Source organism: Ammospiza nelsoni, chromosome 3, assembly GCF_027579445.1.
Source record: "Ammospiza nelsoni isolate bAmmNel1 chromosome 3, bAmmNel1.pri, whole genome shotgun sequence".
In the NCBI taxonomy this organism is placed as follows: domain Eukaryota; kingdom Metazoa; phylum Chordata; class Aves; order Passeriformes; family Passerellidae; genus Ammospiza; species Ammospiza nelsoni.
This window is the reverse complement of record NC_080635.1, coordinates 95,807,353-95,824,639: the sequence shown is the minus strand read 5'-3', so window position 1 is coordinate 95,824,639 and position 17,287 is coordinate 95,807,353. Positions and strand designations below refer to the sequence as shown.

The 17,287-nt window shown below is 38.5% G+C and overlaps 1 protein-coding gene across 3 annotated transcripts in view; it reads left to right on the top strand.

Moving 5' to 3' along the window:
• Positions 1-17,287, top strand: part of CD109 (CD109 molecule) — a 71,012-nt gene that overhangs the window by 36,825 nt on the left and 16,900 nt on the right. For all 3 annotated transcript variants that reach the window (XR_009418048.1, XM_059468057.1, XM_059468056.1), the window contains exons 17-29: positions 42-102; positions 605-740; positions 1,508-1,625; positions 4,397-4,510; positions 4,717-4,935; positions 5,630-5,774; positions 6,451-6,627; positions 10,645-10,726; positions 12,015-12,243; positions 12,749-12,914; positions 13,998-14,188; positions 16,560-16,715; positions 16,801-16,866. Coding sequence is in view for 2 of the 3 variants with exons in the window: in XM_059468057.1 (XP_059324040.1) it covers positions 42-102; positions 605-740; positions 1,508-1,625; positions 4,397-4,510; positions 4,717-4,935; positions 5,630-5,774; positions 6,451-6,627; positions 10,645-10,726; positions 12,015-12,243; positions 12,749-12,914; positions 13,998-14,188; positions 16,560-16,715; positions 16,801-16,866 (1,860 nt within the window). In the remaining variant the exon portion in view is untranslated. The remainder of the gene's footprint in view (positions 1-41; positions 103-604; positions 741-1,507; positions 1,626-4,396; positions 4,511-4,716; positions 4,936-5,629; positions 5,775-6,450; positions 6,628-10,644; positions 10,727-12,014; positions 12,244-12,748; positions 12,915-13,997; positions 14,189-16,559; positions 16,716-16,800; positions 16,867-17,287) is intronic.

The window sequence follows — 17,287 nt, the reverse complement described above, 5'->3', positions numbered from 1 at the left end:
GAATGTCCTGTACTGAGATATATTGTATAAATTTTATCCAGAAATGCAGCCTTTGGGTATCAACTGATGCAGTTCTTGAGGAGGATAAGGAACATTTTCTTTGTAAGTAATACAACAAATGAAGCCAAATCTGATTTACTGAGTGGGGAAGACATAATGGGATAGGGCCCCCATTATGTCTTCTTAGTGTGCTGCATACAGGTTGCATCCAGCCTCGAAAATCATTAGCATTTCAAAGGTTCAAGTCATACAAAATTCATGTAATCAGCATTTCAGAAATTTTCCTTTTTTACTGCAGTGACATTACCCCTAAAAGCCTGAAGATGGGTGGAGTTTTCATTTGCAGCTCCAGTTGATATATATTGCAATGGTTTGTCATGTGTAGCCAGATTACACCAGTTTCATTCAACTCCACAGAGGCCATATAGAAATTTGTGTGAAACTTTTTTTATTCTTAAAATAAAAAATTCCCAAAGTAGTCTTATATGTAACAAAGCTATAGATTAGACTCCAAACAACATATTAATTTAACTTTTCTTATCTGTATTTATTTGAACTTTCTAATGTGGATATTTGGAGTAGGACAGCATTTTTTATTTTGCAGATGGTGGAATGATACCTATAGAAGATGGTTTTGGTGATGATATGCCCATATCTAAAAATGGACCTCCTGATTTCAGCAATCTCTATGTGAGGACACATTTTCCAGAGACTTGGCTTTGGATTGACACTAAAACGAGGTAAAAGTTAGAAGTAAAAGGAAAACAATTTGCACTTGCCTTTTTTTTTTTTTTTGTAGATTTCAGTAGAATTCTGCACCAGTGCTGAAGAACACTGCTTAAAATGTAGATTTATATTCTGCTACCACCTAGAGGCCACAAGTGAGATTCGAGATAGAAAAAATGAGGAATTGTACAACTGCACAAGAGAGGATTATGAGGCCTGACTGCAGGCCTAGGAGTTCCAATAGAAGTTAGATAAAAATCCTGAAGACAAAAGGAATAAACTCTTACATTTACAGATGGGGAGATAATGGATAGGGAGACCTAGCCTTTTTCTCTACAGTATATAAAAAGATGGTGATTAGCCCAGAAAGGGAAATCTCTTGCTGTCTGCACCTAATTCAGTGAATAGATCAAACTGTCAAGTGATGGTGAAATCTGACCTGCATTGTGAAGAGCAAATCTTGTATTCTTTTACAGCTGAGAAGTTCAGGAAGCAACCATCACCTGGATTGTTTTAAAGGACCTGTAAAAGTGGATTACATGTAATGTGATCCAGTGTAATTACCTTCAATTAATGTAATTTAAAATAATTTAAATTTTTAAAATAATTTTTATCCCATCACATTATTTTTAAATGGTTAGAAAAGGAAAAATGGATAATGAGCAGCTTTTCTTTCCAGGAATTTGGACTTAATTTTTCATGCATTTTAAACATATATGTCCACTTAATGATGTCTATAAATGGATGGTTTTGAAAGTCTGCTCTCCCCTTCTGCCATCAGATCTGGCCCAGAAACCACAGTGGATGCTCTTGTACCTGACACCATCACGTCCTGGGTAGCCAGTGCTTTTGTGGTCTCTGAGAGCGGCGGGCTCGGAGTGACGACTGCTCCACTGGAGGTATCATCTCTCTAGAGAGCTCTCCTCTAGGGCTGCTTACACTGCAGGCTCCTGCTGGACTCTCTCATTTAGTTCTAACAGCAGCGTCTCCCTGTACCAATGAGGAGATCGAGAGTCCGTGAGTGTTCAATCTGTAGAGAAAACATCACTGAAAAGATATGTGAAATTGTATCTGCCTTCCCTTCCTGCTCTTCTAAGACTCCACACAGATATTTGGATGCCTGTTTCTGTTGGAGAGGTTTTTTTGTCAGAGTACTTCCAGGATTGTGCCCATTTCAGAATTTTTGTATGTAGGAGAGTGGAATGACTCTTTGGGAGCACTGTTCCATGTTTTCTTGGCTCTGCCCAGAGGGCAGTCTGTGAGTTGGTAATGGAAGCAGTGAGGTGTGCACAGACTGCCTGGGATGTGAGAGGCATTTCTCTGCTGCTCTGCTAACCCTTATGGCTAATGCTTGTCCCAGGAGGGAGAGCAGGAGGGGTGATTTAAAGCTAAATTTATCTGTCAAAAGCAGTCCTAGAGTAAACACCGGTACAACCTGCTCTGGGTAAACTTGCAGGGGACTTGGACGAGTTGTCATCCAGAGGTCCCTCCCAACACAACCATTCCGTGATAGGCGCCAAGTTTTGGGTGACTTAGCTTGAGGAGCAGAGTGGACACTGAGAGCTGGCATGGGATACCTAGCTCTCAGTGTCCACAAAGGAATTTGTTGCTCCCAAATTCCTGTGTCCTGAGGCTCTTTTCTTGCTTCCAAGTGTTTGAGGAGTTTAGCAATTTAAGCTAAATTCAGCAGCTCTCAGGTTAGATCTCTAACCTGAGGTTCCCAGTGAACAACTGCAGTTGTCCTAGGATCACTCTGTATTCAAGGAAACCACTACTTTGAGAGTTGTTTGGCCTGTTTAAAATAGGAATTAATTCTTGAAGTCTCATTTAGCTTGTATTTTACATACACAGAATAATCTGTCCATTCATCATGTGAAGATCCTAGAGAAACTATGTTCCTATCAGAGACAACTCCACTTCCATACCTGAGTTTAGAAAGGTTGAGAATGTGGTAGTGGGCTGTAGATTTCCATCCTGGTTCCTGGACTAGTGTAAGCGTAGCCTGAAGGCAGCCAACTTATCCATTCAAGTTCTAATGCCCTCAAATTCTTGGGGAGGGGCAATTTTTGAGATCCAAGTGGAGATCTAGGTCCAGATTTCACAGTTGGCTGCTATACCAGACACAGAGCTTGTGCTTTGAACATCCTGATCTGAACTCCACTACAGAATGTGGAGCCCAATCTGGATTTTGTGGCTAAGGCTCCTTTGAGACTGGAATATTGATTCTTGTTTCTTTCACTTGGCTTGGCAGAGATGGGACAGAAAGAGGAATAGTTTTCTGATTAAAACTGTAAGGAAATACACACTTGGCCTCTCATCCTCAAATGTGAGAAGCTCCAAGTAGAACAGATGTTGAGATAATAATTTAGCTATAATCACCCCCATGCACTGTTCAGTACATCACTATTGTTGGGACATTTAGGTTGTTCTTAGAGCTCCATATGGCTGAAACATGTTAATCAGTACCATACAGAGAAGCAAGTAAAAACAAGCCATGAAAAATGTAATGGGGGAAATAAATGGCATCTGCGTGCTTTATGTCATGTACTGCTTTGCATCATGGTTTTATTTTGACTTCTCCTACACAGAGTGTCAGTAATGTTATTCAGTTGTATTTTTGTAATATACTGGCATATTCCTGAGTGTAAAACTTCAGTTTTAAGGAAAAGTAAAACAAAAAAGACAAAGAAAATAGGTATGTAGGGAAAACCTTTACTGTGAACTAACCAAAAAGTCTCCATCAGAACTTCTCTAATGTTTAATATCTAAAGAAGCTCATGATGCTGAGAGCTTTAGCAAATAACTTTTTTTTTTTTTTTTTTTTTTTTTTTTTTTTTTTTTTTGAGAAAGCATTGGAATATTTGCTAGCTAGAAAAAAAAAACTGAGGAATTTTTGTTTCTGAAACTCAAAACACTTGGAAGATGTTTTTAAATGCAAACTGAATTAAAGTACTTTTTAGTTGACATTTTGATAATAAAGGATAGCATGTCTCAGCCATTCTTATTGTGTCAATGTTCAGTGAAATTTTGATCCCATTCAGCTTGATGAGACCTTACCATTGACTTCTTAGAGGCAAGACTTCTTCCAAAATTCTCTGTTCATAGAAAAAATAAACTATTTGCTGGTATACTTCTGCAGTTTATATTTTAATTACTATAGTATGTATTTTTAGAAGTATAATTACATAACTTTTGCTAAGATTAATCTTACTAAATAACAAAACCAACATTGTAAACATTGTGTTGTTTAGTTACAAAATTTGGGTGAGGCTGTTATTTAGTTACTAGTGCATTGACACGAAGGTAAGTCAACTGACATTGATCCATTACTTTTGTACTCAAAGCAATTCAGTTACTTTAATGAGAGCTCAGGAGAGATCGCAGCTTCCAAATTTGCCAGATGATACTCTCATAGTCCTAATTCAGTTGCCTCTGTTGGGACTGCCCTGTCAAAGCTGTTGGCAGCTCTTATCTGAGTGGTGCCTCTAAAGGTGCTAATGTCCAGAAGCATCTTCTCCTTCTGTTTCAGCCCTGCAGTGATATGTTTTGTCAGCTGTAGAGTACAACTAAACTCTGTCATTGAATTTAAAAGTGATTGGAAGACACGTTGTATAGTAATTTTCTGTCTAGTCTCTGGTTGTAAGGGTTCATGACTGATTTTGTTTTGCAGCTAGAAGTTTTTCAGCCTTTTTTCATTTTCCTGAACCTTCCATATTCTGTCATCAGAGGAGAGCAGTTCATTTTGGAAGTTAACATCTTTAATTATTTGAAAGAAGAAGCTGAGGTAACATAACAATCTCTTTATCTTTGGATGTTACTAGATATTGCAGGGTTTTCCATCACTGGTGGAGACCATGTCTTTCTTTGTGAGGACTAGTGTATTTTCTTCAGTGGGCAGACCTATTTCTCTGTACACAAAAAGGGTGGCAGCTTGTGAAAGCACCTTTTCAAAATTAACCCTTTGTGTTGCAAATTTTACTGTATTTTCAGGTTACTGTGATCCTGGATATGAATGATGCTTTTGAAATTATTCTAACATCCAATGAAATAAATGCTACAACAAATCAACAATCTGTATCTGTACCAAGTGAAGATGGGAAAACTGTTCAATTCCCAATAAAGCCAAAACAACTGGGAGAGATTCCCATCAAAGTGACAGCAATATCATCTGCTGCTTCTGATGCTGTTATCCAGAAAGTTATAGTCAAGGTAAACAGTCTGCTGCATGCCTTGTTCCTGAAGTAAATTGTTCCCCAAAACAGGCTACATAGTAGGGCAAAAAGGCAAACCAATGTACTTGTCTGCCTCGTTCTGTTTGGGGTTTGGGGTCAGGTGACTTTAAGTAGAAAACACTTCTTATAAAATAGTTTTTTAAAAGTGCTTTAAAATTCTTTAGAACCCCTTCCAGGAATGAGCTCATAGATCTGGTCTGCTACAGATAGTTTATCCAATGCTTCTTGAAAGCAAGGTGAAAGCTGTTTGTGTATCACTGAACTCCTGGTGCTGCAGCTAATTTAACAACCTGTGCAGAGTGGACCTGGTGACTGTTTTGGATAAGTGCAATTGGTTTTGCCATACATGTGGCTTTCATTCAGATTATTTATTAATTATTATTAATCTATTTTGGATTAAAATTTCTGTATTTTGCTACAGATAGAATTTTAGCCTCCAGACTTTCTGATAAACCAGACACTGATAAGACTTGCCTAGCTTTGGATATCTAAGTCTGATTCATGTTAGGCTCCATTTCAGTGGTGGACATTTGTGTATCTCCTCCTGCAATAAAAGCTTAAGATATAGAACCAAAGAATGGCTGAGGTTGGAAGGGAGTAGCATGACCTTCCTCTCCAGGGCAGGATCAACTACAGAAGGACACTCAGAATCCCTGTCTTTATCTTTATAGGCTGAAGGATTGGAACAGACATATTCTCAGACAGTCCTTTTGGATTTGACTGGGAATAAACGACAAGCAGTGTCAAAAACTTTGGAATTCACTTTTCCTTCTGATGTTGTAAGTGACAGTGAGAGAGTGCAGGTCACTGCTGTTGGTAAGAATTAACTTTGTTTCTATCATTAGGGAAGGCATTAATTTTTATTTAACTGCAATATAAGTAGTTTGAATCATTAAGTCACAGTAATTTACCATCATGCATTAGGCTAAACATAGTAAGACCTTATGGATTGATTGTTTTATTCCTTTAATTTGTTTAATTTATGACAATATGACATTTGTAAGTTATTTTCAGAGTTAGAGAGTTGGATTTTGGTCAGAAACGTCCTGCAAAGTTTTCTAGTATCCTGTTATAATTACTCTGTCTGCAGAATGGTAACTATAACCTGACTAACTGTTGTTTACTGTGACACCTAGGCTTTGATAACTATAGGTGAGAGAAGAAATAAATGAAGTTTACATTTTGCCGGATTAAATAGATTTTGGTTATGTAGGGTTTTGTTTGTTTGGTTTGGGTTTTTTTCTTTTTCATTTTTAAATGGCAACTCTTTGAAATTACTCTTTAATTGGAAAGGTCTGTAAAGAGCTGCATCAGTGGGCATAAAGTGGATTAGTGGATGAAGTATCTTTTCTGCCTGCTTAGAAGTGTTTAGTAGAAACATTCCTAATATATCATATTTTCTCCCAGTTTAGATTATACCACCCTTTATATATGAGGTATGCTTTTATTTGCAATAAGCTTTAATTTATTTTGGTTGAATTTTATCTTTCAGGTGATCTACTGGGGCCTTCTATCAATGGTTTGTCATCATTGATTAAGATGCCTTATGGCTGTGGTGAACAGAATATGATCAATTTTGCTCCCAATGTTTATATTTTGCAATACTTGACTAAAACCAGGCAGCTGAGAGACGATATTAAATCAAAAGCGATAACATTTATGAGAAAAGGTTTGTATGCATAAACTAAAGATGTTAGATTTTTAAGAGCTCTTCCTAGTAAAAAGATTTCAGTGACTCTGCCTCTGGTGTTTGAAATATTGCTCAGTTTTTGTCATGATAACGGGAAGAGAAACCCATTTTTTCTTTTTCTTCCTCTTTATTCTGGGTTGATAGAACTAGACAGCAAGTTATTTTGTTTACAAGGGCAAGTTTTCTCAGAAAAAAATTGTTGGTTTTGTACAATTGCTTTTTTTCATCTGAGAAATGCATTTTAGAGGGTAATTCACAGGGATATCCTAGATAGTTATTACTTCTCGTTTGATAAAACCACATGTGAGCCAACATTTCTGATCTCTGCCTGAGGCACAGCAATTTCAAATGAGTCAGTGAGCAGAGTGAACCGTGTTCATCCCACATCTTCAGTGACATATCCTGACCTGACATGTCCTTGTAGAGCTCAAGGAGTCGCATTTGATCTCATGGCTGGCTTTTTTGCCCACACAAATTTTAGGCTTGGTCAGAAGTGAACTCTGTGCTAGAAATCAAAAGCTGGAAAATTTTAGTTGGAAATTGTTATGTATTTGAATCGGGAGATACTCCAGAACATCACAAAGTTTGGAGCCCACAGTTGCACTCTGGCTTTTGGATCAGACAGTGTCTGACTGTGGTGTCCCACACTTGCCATGAGTCAGTGTCATGCTGAGCCTGCTCCTCAGAGAGCAGTGACACCAGCCCCATGTGAGTCTCACCCCTACTAAGGCATCGCGATGACATTTTCAATTCTTGTTTACTCTCTCTAAGTCTTTTTTGTTTGATTTTTTTAAGTTGTTGACATTTCCTTGGAAAAGGCACAGCCCAAAATAAATTTTCCTTTCATCAGGATTCCAATTTTCTGTCAAAGTAGTTAAATTTTTTTTTTTTTTTTTTTAAACCCATCCTACTGCATGGTTTAGTTGAAAAGTACAGTGGAGAGGAAGAGATGTGTTATGTAAACAGTGACTCTGAAGTTTGTAAGCAATCTGTCACTCTTTTAAGACTGACCTTTGGTACCATAGTTTTCTGCAGTTTTCCAATAGTGGATTTATTTAAGTTATTTCAAAGCAAATGAAAATTACAGGTTTAATGTCACTTACATACAGATTGTTTTGTGTTCTTAACTTTGTTCTGATGCTCTGAAATGAGGTATGTGTTTTTAACACTGTAGGTGCCAGAATATTGTGTGCTGAAATATTTGTAACCTTAACATAGAAAAGAACCACGACCTAAAAATATTCTGCATTTTTTTGCTTAATTTTAATAATTGTTTTCTGTTGTTGCACTGATTATTTTCTCAAGTGTTATCTTTAAGTTGAAATTAACTAGCCTAAGATGCAATTTTTATAGGCTCAGTTTTTGAAAGGATTGTTATGAAGTTTAATTGAAAAAAGACTATTTCACATGTCATAATTCACCAAGTATTTTAAAAAGTAACCTCAGAATCTGAAGTAAATATAATTAATTTATGGCTAAATACTTGTGAGGAGAACGGATCATATACCTGGCAGAAACTGCTATATGACCTTTATTTTAGCAGTTTCGTTTACTTAGAACAAAGGCAAAGCCAAAAAATAGTTGCCTTTTAGGCACATTTCTTAATTGTGCTAATGACAAATCCCATCTTCAAATCACTTTTTCTGAAATGAAAAAAAAAACCTGATTGGTCTAAAAGCTTCGTTGTTAGACCCAAAGAGGTAAGGATTTTGAGCAGAATTTCCAAGCTGTGTAGAAGGCGAGATCCTTTGGATCTTTCACATCTTTCTGAAGTCCTTTCCATCCTGATGCATTCCTCTTGGAGCCTTGTGAGCTCTTTTCAGCGAGCCTCTTACATCTCTTGGGTTCCAGCCAGCCCTCTGAGACTAGCAATGGGCGTCTTCATAACAGGATCCCTCTTTTCCTTCCACGTGTTGACGTTGGAGTGTCGTTTCTCGCGCGTGGCCGAGTGTGCGCGGGGCCGAGCGCGGCGGCTCGCGGGAGCCTCGGGCTCTCCCGTTCCAGCGTTCCCGTGTTAGACACGCTCCTGCTGGAGACTCGTGCGTGACTGCAGCGGGGCTGGCACGGAGACGAAAGCAAGCAGAATGTGGGAAATAGCTGAGTGATCTCTCTCCCTCTGGTTCTGCTCATCTTTCTGATCCCTCCCCAGCTCACGCTCTGAGATGAATTTGTGCCTGTGTGCCCAGCAGCCTCTGTTGAGCCCGCTGAAAGCTGTAGTCTCGTGCTTCTACACTGCCAGCAGGATGGTGATTATTGCTTATTGCTGTATAGTGCCAGTTCTGCAGAGAAGCACAAGACCTTATTTTCAGGCCTTGCAGTCAGATACTTCTGAAGAGGGAGCAGTCTGTATATTTACATGTGTTTGTGCTCCTCTTAGAACATTATTTGGAGCCTTAAACTTTGACATTGACTTTTGCTTGGGGACAAATGCCACTCATTCCTCCTTCCTTTTCCTTCCATTTAGTATCATTAACTGAGTTGACAGGTATGTCATTATCTGAAAGATCCACCAGTTTTAGTGATGTAATAAGCCACTGTCATGCTAAATACATAATAAACCCCCTATATTAAAGAAAAAATTTTGATTGCAGATTCTTCTAAAGAAGACCTAAAAGCTAGATTTCTTGCTACTAGGGTTACATGGCAAGGTACCCATATATACTAATTCACAGCTTTATTTCTCATTCTCTTCTATTACAGACAGACCATGGCTAGAAATTTGTCTTATACTGGCACTTAGATTGAGGGACCAGGCCCTTTGTTCCTCAGTAATTAGGGGTATGGTTCACTCACTGTGTATCTACAGTCAGGATGGTATGGAAGTGGGTGATTAATTCTTTATCAGTGAAAGCAAGGAATATTTTTCAGGGTTGTAGAGTTACAGTTGTAGCTGGGTGGATCTCCTGGGACATATTTGTATGAATTCATTCATTTGTGTAGGACTTACTGATGCTTGCCCTGAGAGTTTTCTTTCTGCCTGTCTGATTCTGTATTGTGTCTGTATCTATCAGGTCTTCAATTAATGAGTATACTTTCTTAATTATAATAGCTAAAATAGTCAAACCAAGGGAAAAGACAAAGTGGAGGAAAAGAAAAGATGTGTTATGAAATGGTATAAATAGATGCTGTTACTATTCTGGATTCACAAATGGCAGGCAAAATGCAAGGGAACAAAGGCTTTAGATACCAGAAACTACAGTGAGTAGCATATCATAGGAAGCTCTTCATTTCTGCCATGAATGAACACTGGTTCTGTACAGAAATCATCTATGAGTGACAATGCTGCTGGTGGTTGTGAGCAGCCAGGGAGCCTTTGAGGCCCTTTTATTACGGATGTCCTGCAGTCAGGAGATAGCTGCACTTGTTCAGGATATTGAAAAAATCTTAGGGTAACATTTTAAATGGTTCTTCTCAGGATGTCAGGATCTTTTGAAATTTTTTACTCATTGCAGAACAACCAATTTTCAACTTGCTTTTTCTGATAGCAAGGCTATTGATTTGTCAAAAGCCAGCTGAAAAGGAGGCCTGGTTTTCCAGCAGCATTTGTAGCCTTGCACTTTCAGTTGGAAAACACCTAATTTTTGCTTGTGCTGTAAAGATGGAGCACTTCTGTAGGTACAGAAGATCCCCAAAATGATGAAGCAATGAGCTATAGCTGCATCTCTGCTCTGCTCTCACTGCTGTGCTCCTGGAACCCCTGGGTGTGTGGGAGCACATCTCTGCACTGGCAGGGTGGCTGATGAGCAGCCACAGGAGTTTCTGGTTCTCCTTTTGCAGATGGATCCTTCCTGTTGCTGCCCACTTCCTCACCATTCTCTGCACGGTTTTGTGTGTCCCTGCATATTTGGGAGGTTTTTTATGAAACACAAGCTTAAGTATTGCCCTTCTCAGCGTTAGAAAGTGCTTTTGTTCATACCAGCAGTTTCTGTTCCAGTTTGTGCAGGAACCCACATGAGAGGAAAGTGTTCAATACCTGTCTCTACTTTTCCACTTCAGGCTACCAAAGAGAGCTGCTTTTCCAGAGGGATGATGGCTCTTTTAGTGCCTTTGGAAATGAAGATCCCTCTGGGAGCACATGGTGAGTAGTTCTGCCAGAATCATTGTGGAATTTTAGTTTTTTAGATATTTTCCCTGCATCTGAAAAGTTTTTGTGAAGCTGGTAAAAGTTTCCAGCTGTATTAGCCTTCTGCCTGGTTTTCATTAGGTGTTTAGGCCAACTCTAAGTCTTTCTTGCTGGATAACATATTGTCAAAGACATTATTAGGGCAAGGCTTTTTAATTTTGGGGAAAAACAAGGAATGATGAATTATTTTAACCAGGGAAATAGTTTAGTCTGAAAGTTTTTTTCTGTTGCTTTCCTCAAAGGAATGAAGAATAACAATTAAATTAATTATTCTTGCACTTGACTGAAAACATTTAGGGCTGTGATATCATCACTGCTTCAATCAGATTATCAGTTATCTCCATACTGGAAGCTGAAGCATGACAGATATTTTGTAGGGGGTGAACAGAGTTACTAGTGACAAAAATTTGTTCTACTTGCATCTGTCACACTTCCTTTTATTGAGACTGTAAACACAGCTGAAAAAGCCTTTTCAGTGCTGAGTTTCACTCCAGGAAGCGTACAGAGCGTAGTTGTGGAAGCCAGATAGATAACAGAGAGAGGTTCCAGCACTTTGTTCTGCTAACTCTTGCTCAGTTTAGATGTACTGACATATTTCAGTACATGCTTCTGTCCCTGTTAACTGTGCCACTGAATGAGACTTTCTTCTGGACTCAGTGGGCATCTTTCATTGACATCAGCAGGATTTGCCTTTGACTCAACATTGATGGATTGGAAGATGAAGATTGCTTACCTGTACTGGCAACTCCAGTACTTAAATAGTGCAGTGACAAGTTACATGAATGCACATTTGGAAAGAAGGGAGTCGAGGGATAATGTGGGATCAATAATAAAACAACAAAGGTTGTTTCCAGGATATCATTACAGGGATAGTGCTGATAATTAACATCAAACCTGTTGCTGCATTACTTTGCAAATTATAACTTCTGTCTAGTGGCAGAAAGCTGGAGAGCAATGTTTGAATAAAGATACACTTGTGCTGGGAGACTCAGAGTCTATACTCTGTATTTATTTTTGAAACATAGCTGCAGAAGGGGTGATCTTCAGGAGAAAGCACATATCTTAAGTTTTTGGTGGATTAAATTTAGCCTACTTGCATATCTGGGTGAGGCATGCATTTTGCTCTGCTTGGTAGGGGTATGTAGAACACCTTATGCTTTATAGTTATTTTTATATAATCTGAAACAGAGGACGCTGTAATGCATGGCTAATTTTGACTTATTTGATGAACCTTTTCCCCAAGGTTATCAGCTTTTGTATTGAGATGTTTCCTTCAAGCTCGTCCATTCATAGATATTGATGAAGATGTGCTCATGGATACAGCTAAATGGATTGTCCGTCATCAGAAAATAGATGGAGAGTTCCAGGAGCCTGGGAAGGTGTTACACAGTGATCTTCAAGGAGGCACCAACAATCCAATTACTCTCACAGCTTACATCATGTCATCTCTCCTAGGGTTCCCAGATAAACAGGTATTGGAATTCATAAATATGATTCATAGTTAGGAGACCTGGCAAACGCTTGGTAGTTAATAGAAATAGAGAAATATTTGAGCATTAGACAAAATCTAACTTCATTGTGTTAAAAATCCCTTACCTATTCAAAGCAATGCAAAGTTGTGTTAAGCCCTTCAGTTTTATCTTTGCAAAATCTAAAGGCAGTTTCTGTTGGCAAGAATACTGTCATGACTTGAGTCCAAGAACTTGGAAAGAAATTTCTTGGGGGGAACTAGTCTTAAAGATATTAAGCCATTCCAATTGATTTAATTGAAATTATTCATTTTCATAAAGACAGTGCCAGATCAAAAGGCTTGCCTTTGAGATTCATATATGACTTTGAAAGAGATTTTCATTGTTTCTTGGCTGTGGTTTGGGGCCAATAATTTCTCTGGTTCAGTACAAATTTGTCTTCAACATTTTTCTATTCCAAGATATTTTCTATTCACTGTACATTCTTCAATATTATCTTAATTTCCAGCATGCTTATGCCATCAAGACTGCTACAAACTTTCTAGAAGATAAATTAGAAGAAGGCATTTCAGATAATTACACATTGGCACTTGTGACATACGCATTGTCCTGGGCAAAAAGTCCAAGAGCAAAGGAAGCACTGAATATGCTGAACCAGAGAGCAGAACGCCAAGGTACTCCACAAATATCTCACACAGTTGTACAGATAGATTTTTGTCAAATTTAAAGATGTCTATCACATATCTACAGCTCTGTGCTCAGAATTCAAATCTGTTCAGAGTACGATATGGAGAATAAGCTAAGAAGTCCCAAGAGAGCCTTAATAAGAAGTGCCCATAAATGAATGAAAATTCACTCAGTCTAAGTTAGTGTGTTCAGTCTCAGTGTGTTCCTGATATAGGAGTACTGTGATGCTCTTGAAGGACATGGCTTGTCAGGTTTCCTGTTTTAATCACCTTGTATTATCAGCCTGATTAAAGAGAGATGGATGAAGTTCACTCTTCCAGTGTAGTTTGGAGAGATCAGGAGGGTATTGGGGAGCAATGAGTATTAGAAAGAAGAGGTGAAGTATTGGAATTTCTATAAGGCAATGCAAAGGTCAGTTGCACTTTCTCTGGAGACCTGTCATCTCAGTATATTTAACTTCTTTCAAGTTCAGCTGAATTATTTTTCCTAATTCGGGGGAAGAACAGACCATATGGAATATAGGAAATTGAAGTTTTTGGCTCAAAATAGTAACTGTCATCATGAAGAATCCAAAGGAATTTGTGTTGTAGCCTAGCAAGGGAGCCTTTTGACTGTCCGTCTGTCTTTACTGAGTTAGGCCTTTTGGACAGCCACTTCTTGGAAGAGAAGAAGTAATTTTTTTTGGGAAGGCTTTACTCAAGAATGAGTCTGTTGAGCAGCTGTGCTGCTTGAGGTGCCTTCTCTGGTCCTGAGAGAAAGGAGCACTAGAACAACAAGGTCGCCTTTTCAGAAGGGCTTCTTTTTGTGAGCACTTCAGGCTGACAAGGAAAGGATCAATGTAAAGTTCACTGAAATCAATTGAGTGACTATTTAGACCTCAGCTTTTATTGTAGGTAGATTCAGACATTGCTGAGGAAGTACCTTATGGAACACACACCTAAACATTAACACAATATCATACATCCCATAGAGCCCATGTGTAAGCATTAATGAAGAGTTTTCCCCTAAGACTTTTCCAGAAATCCAAAGACTTCAGTCTGTGGATGAGGTTATGTTGGTTTATTTTGCAGGAGAATTTCGTTTTTGGGTAACGCCTGCTTCTGAAATTTCTGACTCATGGCAGCCACGGTCCATTGATATTGAACTTGCAGCATACGCTCTGCTCTCGCACTTTCATCAAGACAGATTAGCTGAAGGGATCCCTATTATGAAATGGTTAAGTCATCAAAGAAATCACCTTGGGGGATTTTCATCTACTCAGGTAGCATCTTGTCTTAAGAGGTTTTGCTATAATTTTTAAACAAGCAGTGTATATTTCAGAATTAAAAAGTACCATTCTTACACAGTAATTACTGAGTTTTGTTTTGCTGTAACAGGTTTGGTTATGTACAAGCTTGCATTATTGGCATCTTACTCTTGGACTGCCAATTTTAGTATTTTTGGCAAGTCTAATAAGAAAGAGAATTAGAGGGAGACCTTCTTTATATAATGTACTAATAACAAATAAAGAAGAAATAGTAGTGCCTGTGGAAAAGTAATTAAACATATTTTCGAAATAAGTATGATGAATACATATGCTTACTTCCTTTCCAAGGAGAGAAGCCTCTTTTTATTTTTACCATGTGCCAGTCCTCAAGCTTCTGAAAGGCTATTAACTTAGCCTTTTACTAAAGGGAGTAGGTTTTAGAAAAACAGCCTAACCTAATCTCTCTTCTGGCAGCTGGTCTTAACTTACTGATGTACTTTGTCCTTATTATTGCATAGATTTTTGATGGGCCATGAAATTTGGAATATCTTCACTATCTCCAGGAGACTTCCATGTTATTGAAGCCACATCTTGTAAGCTATGCTGGCATCCAAAAAATTAGATAGTACTATGGATTGCATTGGTTTAAACTAGCTTTTAAATTAACTACAAATACTGGTCACAGTAAAATTTCACATTTCATCATGCTGCTGGTACCAAGGTGTACAGGCTATCCTTCATTATTTTCAGATGTTGGTTGGTATTAATCTGAGAGAAATGTGTTCTGAGTAAAATGCAATTTAAGAACCAGCCTGGTTCCCCTGAGGTATTAGTGCTTTCCTAATGTGTTAATTCTTGCTTATTATTTGGAGAGGTTGATTGAAGCATTAAATGAGTTTTAAAAGCTTTTCTCTATTCTCCAGAAACTTATTTTACTTGGAAGTTTAAAAATCTATCTTTTACCCTTGAGAGTGAAATTAAGAAATTAATTGAATCCTTTTGTTCTTCCATAGTCTAAACTATTTGGATTTCAAAATTGCTCCAATGTCTTGCTAGATGCCTTTTTTAATTTGTATAAATTACTCCATAATTTTTTATTTATCTTCTAAGTTTGCTTTATAAAATAACATTTGGAGTGTTTCCTTCCATGAGTTTATTACATAAGAAACTTAATATATTGTTGAACAATAAGGAGGAAAGCATTATGTTGTATGTGTGATGCTTTATAAGTTAGGGTGTAGTAATTCACCATGATCTGTATACATGATACAGCTTACTGTGAATTTGCAGTTGCTAATCAGCTGATCTTTCTGCATTTCTGAGATCAGTGAAGCAGGGCATCTCAGACAAGGATGTGGCATGGGAAGGAGAACGGTTTTTTATCAGTTAGAGTGAATAGTAAGCCCCTACTAGCCCCTTAAGGTGTGGCACAGTCACCATGTTGTAGTGAATGAATTCCTGTTATGTTAGAATTTTTTTACTAGAAGGGGCCTAATAATAAATAAAGTATCTGTATGCCAAGCCTGAAAGGCCAATTTCTTCACTCTGACTGGTTAAAAATAGGTGCAAAATAAACTGCATGAACAGTAAAAGTCCCTGAGATTAGACACATATATTTGATTACTGTATTTCTTCCCAGAAAATAGTAGATGTTAAAATTCTCATTCCTTAAACTGGGCTGGACCAAACGTTCAAACACTGCCTCTTGTGCTCAAAACCTGGAGAGCTAAGCCTACAATCACACCCAAAGATAAAAAAAAAAAGAATCTTAGATACATATATGACTGTGCATAAGTATATTCTGCAGTGGTTAAACAATTGCACAAAACCCTTGGATCAAATACAGAGGGTAAACTGGGCTGAAACCCTTTGAAGTTGTTGCTGAGTGTCTGATAAAAATTCCTTTCAACCTTTTGTTAAAATTAGTGTTAATGATTTTTCAGACCTGTAGCTTTTGCATCAACGATCAATGAAAAACTCCTGTGCAGTACTGAGCACTTAATGCACAGTCACTAAATAAATCTAGAAAGTAGCAATGTTGTTACTTTCCTCTGTGTCTTTCTCCATGATTGGTGTGTGATTCTGACTGTTGTGTCTTTCAGCTTGTCAGGTGTTGCACGTACCTTGCACAAGAGAAAAACTTCCTTGGCTGCCTCCCACCTCATTTTCCATTTCCACAGGAGCTAACTTCTTGTCTTGTGTTGGTCTCTCTTCTGGGCTGGCATCTTCCTGCCAGGGGAATCCAGAGATAGGGAGGTGGCTGCAGGAAGGTTCCAGCATGATCAACAAATGGGCCAGTGCAGGGACTACGAGCTCCCCAAGGCATGGTCTGTGTGCTGTGCTGGCTGCTTCAGTTCAATACAAAAGGGTTTGTTTCTCTCAACAGGACACAGTGGTGGCTCTACAAGCCTTGAGTCTGTTTGCAGCTCTCACTGTGGCAAGCAAAACAGAAATGGATATAACAGTGACAGCCCCTCCTTTGGAAATGCCAGAGACATTCTCAATTGATACTCAAAACCGTTTCCTGCTTCAGACTAAGGAGGTACTGTAAAAAGTGAGGAATACTTTTGTACAGTCTGCTGACTGAAAGTACTTTGAAAATACTGGTTTGCTCATCTTTCTTTCAGATTCCCCCTGCACAACAAATGACAATGACAGTGTCAGCGGAGGGAATGGGATTTGCTGTCTTTCAGGTAGGCAATGCAGGCAATCAGGTAGGTATTCTTGCTGAAGATATGCTTTCTGTAAGGAAGGTGTGTTTTGGAAGTTTTATAAAATCTGTTAATAGGAGCAGTCTTCCAAAATGTCTTAAATCAGTAGCAAAGCACTTCTGAGTGCTAAAAAGCACTAACTGAGGAGTGCTGTGAATAAAATATGGATATATTCCTGTCGTTTCTGACCAATGGTGTGGCCTTTTAAGTACTGCTGGATGACTGGCAGTTTTGGGGCACTTCCATGAGCCAGAGGTGTATCAAAGCAGCCCTGTCCTGTAGAAATGCAATGTCCATTTGCAAGACAAAGGACTGCAGTGGTACACTGGCAGACACAGAGTTCAGAGTAAAACAGGTATGTGGACTAGGCAGAAATGCCTCATTTGAGAACCTGTGGTAAACC